Raw genomic sequence first — 7,756 nt, forward strand, 5'->3', positions numbered from 1 at the left:
TGCTTCTCCTTCTGCCTATGTTTGCCTCTCTCTCTGTCTCTCATGAATAAATAAAAAATAAAAAATCTTACAAATATATATCTATCTAAGGAGATTAAAGGGCTGCTAAACCATTCAAACAGCAAAGTGTAGCATCTTTTTATCTATTAATCTCATTGGAATTTTTGAGCTCAGACCCTGGGGGGAATGGGAGGCTGGAGTGGAATGGTGGAATGTGGAGCCTCTGGTTACTATAGCTCAAGAGGCTGGGTGCCTGGGAGAGGACAGCAGGGGTAGAAAAGAGAATAAGAAAGACATACTTGATCCATCTTGAAATTTTGCTTGGGACCCGAAGAAGGAGGTAAGGGGCACCGTGTTCTTCCTTTCTGTTACTTGCTGCAGTTTTGGTGCTCAGACTTGCCTTTGTTGTTTTAGGGTGGGAGGAAGCGTGTAGAGGCTAATACTAAAGGTTAATACTGAAGTTACTTCTTGTCTGTGAATGGGGGGGGGGGAGGGGTGTGTGTGTGTGTGTGTGTGTGTGTGTGTGTGAAGAGATGGAGAGAGATGGGGGAGGGGAGGGAGAATGAGGTTTTAGAACAGGTAAATTGTTTTGTTTTTCTAATAAATTTGCAATTAGAAAAGATAGTTGCCACCCCTCGCTCCTTCCTCTCCCAGCCCTCTGGTAGACCCCATGCTCACTCGGTTTACACGGTAGAATTTGTTTCAGTGTTTTAGGGTTCTGTGATTTATTGATTGTGGTGGTTGCTAAGTGTGGTGCTTTACTCCACGCTGAGTTTTATACGGAGAGCAGATATGAGAGGCTCTGCCCTAAAGCCTTTGTAATCTTCAATTAGCCCTGGGACCTTCTCAGGTGATAGAACCAGATATACTGCCAGCTTCAGGGAAGGGAGTGGGCCCTGTGGCTGCCTTCCTTCTGAAAATAGACTGTTTCAGGAGCCCTTGGGAAGAGAGGAGGATAAAGGTTGGCCTCCTATCATCTCACACTGGCTACTGTCCTTCAGGGGGCAGGTCTAAGAATGAGGGTGGGCCCAGGAGACAAAGGGGTTGGGCTGGAGGCTGGAGCCCACTCTCACCTACACTAGAGCGTGACTCATTATTTGAGCCTTTCCAGAGTGACTAAAGGGCAGGGACTCCTGTGTGCCTAGCTCAGTGCCTCACATGTCAAAAGGTGAATTTACTTCTAAGCAATGCATGTCACTTTTTGGACTTTGCAAGCAGTGAAGGGACCTTTACTAAAAGGCCAAGCCCTTCGATTTTTATGGGTGTGGGATTCCAAGTGTAGTTATTCATCCCCAAGAAAGCAGCGTGCTTGGGGTTTAGATTGGCTAACCTCAACAGTTCTACTTGTACCTCGCTCGGTTTCTTTGAGCATGTTTGTTTCCTCATTTACTGGGTGAGAAGAATAATACCCTCTCATAGGGTAGAGGTGGGGAGAAAGATAAAGGTATGGGTGTATGTTAGAGTACGTAGTGAGTTAGCAGGTGTTATGCGAGTGCCAGGTTGTTTTGTGTGACTTGTGGAAAGCAGTATAATCCTATCTTCTAGACCCTCGCTGCTGCTGGACTTTCTTTCATCTTTCAGTTGTTGAGGTGAGGTATCCAGAGCATTACAGGTCACTTAGGTCACTTTCATGTCGGTGTTGTGGCATTTCCTGAAAGCTGAAATTGTTCTTTAAAATGAAGGGAAGGGAAAAAAAAAAAAAAAACCTTTGCCTTATTAAAGAAGTTGGATTAATATAGTTAGAAATAAAACAATGGCCTGCACTTTGCCTGATGATGCAGAGAAGATGTCATGTTAGATTTTGGAGTTTAACCAACAGTACATCTGTCCTCAAGTCTCCTAAGATCTGGAACACAGAAGAAAGATAACTGAGGGGCATCCAAGAAATGCTCAAGACAATTGCACAATTGTCTTAGTTATCAGTTTGTGATGACTTTATCCTGTGTCAGAAAAACCATTGTATATGTTGGTGTTGGCAGATTGCTTGGTGGAGCAGCTCTCATAGAAATATAATGAGCCACATGTATGATTTAAAATTTTCTAGTAGCTTCATTTAAAAGAAGTTAAACATGAAATTAATTTTAATATTATATTTTACTTAGTGCATCCAAAATATTTTTACTTGCAGGTGATTTTTAAAAATTGTTCATGATATATTTACTTTATTTATATTTTGCTATTACATAATTGAAATCGAGTGTGTATTTTACATTTATAGCACATCTCAGTTGAGGACTAGTCACATTTCATGCATTTAGTTGCCACATGTGGCTAGTTACTACCGTGTTGGGCAAGCAGTTTTAGAGTATAAAATATGTTTTTAAAAGTTTCACCCCTTTGCTTGGGGCACATGGAGCTGAAGAACAGCTTTTTAGTAAATTTCATGAGCACTGATTATGGACCCTGAAAAAAGTTACCAGTTTCTTATTTTCCTCTGTATTAATGGTATTAATTAATGGTAATAATGGTATTAATTGACGGTATCAATACTGATTTTGAAAAAAGAAAAACAGATAGATTGCACTGTTTGACAGCTGCCAGACAGCGTAACTATTTCACAGTGCTTAATCCTCACAACAACTCTGTGATGTAGATACTATTATTTGTGTCTTAGCTGGGAGGAATTTGAGCCCCAGAGAGGTCAAACAAATTATCAAGGTCCTGTAATAGGTAAAGGATGACAGCGCCAGGATTTGATCCAGGAGTTGCCTGCTTCCTAACACAGAGCTAGTCACCACCACATTTGACCATCTCGCATTTGTCTCTGTTCCCCTGGCTACTGTGGTGAAGATTAGGTTCCTTTATAATCATACGCACTTCAGAAATAATGTCACAATGAGAATGACAATTTGAGCATTGGAACTAATGACAGCTGGGAAAATGCATTTTTCTAGTGGAAAGAATATCCTGCTTATTTTGCCTCTGTGACAACAGAATTTACCACTCATCTCAATTGTCAGAACAATTCATCTTTAGCAAATGGCTGGGACTGTGTGCCTGTCCTTTAGACGAAACTACCTGCTTAACCTGCCACAATAGTAAAAGGCTTAGCGAGGTTTATAATCAAAGGTTCAAAGTTCACTACTTGATCATCTGGAAATGGGTCTGTGCTACAATAAAAGAAAAATAATGCCATAAGTTCCAGATTCAGGGCTAGAAAAAGAGTTTCTTTTTTCTTGATCATTTCTAAATTTTGTTTAAATACATTTTAGTTTTATATTGTTATTCTTTTATTGGAACTCTTTAATTCTTCCCATTCTTAATTGATTTTTTTGAATTGCTTTTCAAATACTCTCCCTATCTTTTCATTCACTGTCACTTTTGCCTCTTTTCTTTTTTCTCTCTTTGGTCTGGAGAGAGTGAGGGGGAGCAGCCGGGACTAAATGGAATGTCTTTTTTTTTTTTTTTTTTTTTTGACATATATTTCTACTCATCCTTTTATAGTTTTTTTTCCAGGGATTTGCTGATTTTAAGTTTTTAAAACCTATGCCTTAATTTTCTTCCTCACGTTTGACCCCAACTGTACTGTTTTACCATTTTTCATTTCTCTTGCTATTATTACTAGTAATCACACTTATTTTTCCTCTTCTTTTGTAAAAAGTGTTTCATTGAAAAAAATGTCACAATTGCTTAGATCTATGAAATTCTAGTGAAAAGGTACATTTTTCTTTATATAATGTCTTTATTTTTTAGTAGCTCATTTATGTGCTTTCAGACTAACTTTAAATTCTGTCATCATACACTTGTGGTTAATATTGTTTTATTTTATAAATGACCTCAAAGTCTTTTATTTTTTTTTTTTCTTCTTTCTTTCTTTAAAAATAGGTGATGCCTGTGAAGGATGGGTGTTTGCTTTTTGACTGGAAGGAGTTATTGCTCTCATGTCGGATAACAATATTTCTTTAATTACTGAACTAAAATGTTTAGGAAATATTTTGGTAACTGACTCTTTCAAAACATAAGTTCTTGAATAGCATAGACCCCTGTAATGCCGTATTTCGTATCTCAATCCTTGAACATTTTAATTTTAAAAATTAATAGGGTCTTAGGTTTTTTTTTCAGTTGACCACAGACTTGAGAAAGATTTATGGTTCCTAAGTAATGGATACATGATCACTTATGGAGGCAACTAGATTCATTGAAAGGCCTTATCTGTGATTCCCAGATGTGTGACACTCAGATGTTGACATTAGGAACTGCACATGGATTTTCAGCATTGAAACTTATGTACACATAGGTATTAGTGGTGAGGTAGCTTATGGCACCACTGACTACATGGCCCTATGTGTGCATACACTGAAATCATTAAAAGTAGAAATCAACCTGCTTCCTTGGACAAAGATCATATACCAGTATGTAAGAGTAACAGGTCTAATTAGGGGTTATTCTCTGCTGGTAAGGACTGATGGATAGGTCCTATAAAATGCCATTATGCTTGCTTGGGAAGATTTTTACAACACCTTCAACAGCATTGAGGGCAGGACCCACATCATACTTGCTCTTACGTGTATCTCTGAAGCCACAGGGGATACCTGGCACACAGTAGGTGTTTGGGAAATAAAAAATGGATAAATGAATGGGCACAAAGATAATTTGGAGGCAATCTAATTTATGTTATTCATTTCATGTCTTACATACATTTGGGAATAAATTGGGCATAAATAAGCAAGCATGCCGGTACTGGTCACAATTTAAAAAAATATTTTATAAGGCATCACGTGGCCAGGCAGGCTAAATTACCTCGTTTGTCTAAAACAATCAGTCTGCCTCCACCCTTATTTCCTATTTTCCATAAATCCATACCACAGATAGTATATTTGGCTACCAACCATGATGCTGCCGCATTGTTCTTAAGAGTGAGTACAGAGTCAGTAGTTGTCCCAGGGAATGGTATGGTGTGACTTGTTAGACTGTTGTGCTGGCTTAATAATAATTACCATGATCCTTAATGATAACAATTCTTAATAAGTATTATTATTGTTAATAATGATTATATTTAATAATTACACCCTATACTTATTATCTTTAATAATAATAATTAGCACATGGGAACCAGTTGCACCATTGTATTATCTTTAGAACAAAAACCTACATCTGTGACCTGGTAGTTTGCAGAGTGTCTGCTCCCACCGTCAGCTTTCCAGATCAGAGTGACTCAGGAGGCTTCTAGGGTCTAGGCAGAGGGGAGGGGCTTTTAGAAGAACTCCCTTGCAGCCTCTGTGTCACAGGCAGAAGCCCATATGCCATTTTCACAGAGCTCTTATTTTTATTGTAAAGTGCCTTCAGCAGTGACCAACTAATTGTCCACCTCCCCCTCATCTCTCCGCTGGCCCGGCCCACCTGTCCTTTATAACTTCTGGTTTTCTTGCACGAAGAGAGAAGACCCAGAACAGATCTTATTCCATAACATACTAATTTGTGTGAATTACATGGGGCAGAGTCCATGTTTATTACTCGTATGTTGGTAAAACTTTGATCTTCTTATGCCTTGGCTATGTTTAGATTTAAATGCCTGTATGACTTTTTTAAAAATAAAAAACAGTTTATAAAAAAATCTTCGGCGAATTAAACATTTTTTAGCTTTTCACACTTTGATACAAAGCAGAGAAATATTTCAGTGACAACAGATTTCAACAGATTTTCAACTAGACTAATTTGCTTTATTCTTTAGGGTAGTTTACTTCTTTTCTCTGAAAACACAAGAGGAGACAATTCCCTTGATAGTGGTAACTGGTGGTGATATGTAAAATAATAATTTAAAAAAAGGACAAAGTTTTACATTTGGATGTATATTTTGACAGAAGTTAAATGTCAGTTAAGATTTTTGTGAGCACGGTATTTCCAGGCTAATTGATGACCTATTTACCAGGATTTAGAAGGATTAAAAGATGTAAGAGTGACTTTTTAAAAATTCCTATTGACTTTCTTAGACATATTCACATGATAGCTTAGGCCCTGAAATCAAATATGCCTCTCTACTAGGTATCTTACATTTCCAGACAAAAGCAGATCTGATCTGGAAATACTAGTCCTAATTAACAGTTAGTGCTAAAACCGTAGACGTGAAGGATGTACAGGTCTAGAAGGTCACCTCGACCTCAGCTATGTGCCAGCTGTGGAGTGAGGGTCTCAGTCAGGACACCTCTGATCGGCAAACTCCACACTTTAGTGGCTGGAATCCGAGGGCTTCTGCCCTCGGATTGTGCAGGGCAATTCTGGTGCAGTTCTGATAGTAATAAGGAAGGTCGGGGGGCGTCCACCTAAGAGGCTTGCTTGATCTAAAGCATTGTCGATCACAGATGAGTAACTTTATAACTGCTTCTTCCCTTCTCATCACGGTGACTGAGATTCGCTTTGTAATGTTTGTGTTTTGCTCTTGAATTTTGTTTCTGCAGGTTTGATGATTCCTGTCTTTTGTGTGGTGGAGCAGTTGGATGGCTCTCTTGAATATGACAACAGAGAAGAACACGCAGAGTTCGTCCTGGTTCGAAAAGATGTGCTTTTCAGCCAGCTGGTGGAGACGGCGCTCCTGGCCCTGGGGTACTCCCACAGCTCCGCAGCTCAGGCACAAGGTATTAATGTGTGTCCCCTCTCCTCCCGTCGCCTCTGTGTGTCCTGATTTGAGGAAGAATATGTTTCCTGAAATAATTCTCCAAACAAGGGTTGGAGGAGAATGATCACGCTTAACATCTTTTCCAGACAATGAATAGCAGAATGTTTCTTGCAGCATCTTGTTTTCTGGTTGCTTTGGCAAGCATTTGACCAGCACCTCTAGGCCCACCAAAAGAAATATGCATTTTAAAAAGCAGTAATCATCATAGGTTCGTTGGTGTTGATGGTTCAGTTATTTTCTCTAAGTAGTTGAAGTAGTGTTCTCAGAGTATGGAGATATTTGATCCTAACTATCCAAACTTTAATACGTGATTTATAAGCTTTCATTTTTCTACTTTTATTTATTGCTTTGGGCCCACAGCTTCTGCACTTTACACTCAGCTTTTAATTAAGCAGAAGAAAATGGATGTATTTTACCAAACTTTTGTATCTTTGATAATTGCTCTAATTTCAGGGTAGTCCAGTCAGTAAAATTAAGAAAAAATAAAATAAAAAGAAGCAAAACAAAACAACAACAAAAATCTCAGTGTCTTTGTGATCAATTCATTTTATCTATTTAATTAAATATTGTGTCATTATTCTGTGTGAATTGTACAGTACTGGGGAGCCCATTGTTATTTCACTCTGAAGCATTAGCCATTGTTCTTTCATGGCAAGGAGTTGACAAAACAAATATCCCCCAAACCTTGAAAAATGAAAAAAAAATTTTGACCCAGTGGAATGATTATTATCGGATTTTAGCTGAAGTGATTGAATTGTATAGTTTATGATAATGATTATAACCAAGGGAGGGAAATATGTGACTTCCTGGTCTTGTTTTATCTATTAATTTTCTATATTACTATTCTTATTTAACATTTGTATATGTACCACAGATTTTTGCAATGTTTTTTATAAGTCCCTCATTATATAAATCCTGTCAGTCAGAGCCTCCATTTATTCAGATAAGAAAACTGTGAGAGATTAAGTAATAAATACAAAGTTACAAATATGGCGACCAAAGACATGGAATTTAATATCCAAGCCCTTGACTCTGATTCTGTAAGCAGTTCATCACCATCTTAAAAAGGTTTTAAGTTTTTTAATCAGATTTTAATTCCACCGAGAGAGCAACCCATCTGAAACCAGGGGTTGGGAATGTTTT

General features: G+C 38.1%; 1 protein-coding gene across 2 annotated transcripts in view; it reads left to right on the top strand.

The window, feature by feature from the left end:
- Window positions 1-7,756, top strand: part of SATB2 (SATB homeobox 2) — a 187,454-nt gene that overhangs the window by 21,785 nt on the left and 157,913 nt on the right. For both annotated transcript variants that reach the window (XM_072742826.1, XM_026002597.2), the window contains exon 4: window positions 6,396-6,572. In XM_072742826.1, the coding sequence (XP_072598927.1) occupies window positions 6,396-6,572 (177 nt within the window). The remainder of the gene's footprint in view (window positions 1-6,395; window positions 6,573-7,756) is intronic.

Source organism: Vulpes vulpes, chromosome 16 (assembly GCF_048418805.1).
Source record: "Vulpes vulpes isolate BD-2025 chromosome 16, VulVul3, whole genome shotgun sequence".
In the NCBI taxonomy this organism is placed as follows: Eukaryota; Metazoa; Chordata; class Mammalia; order Carnivora; family Canidae; genus Vulpes; species Vulpes vulpes.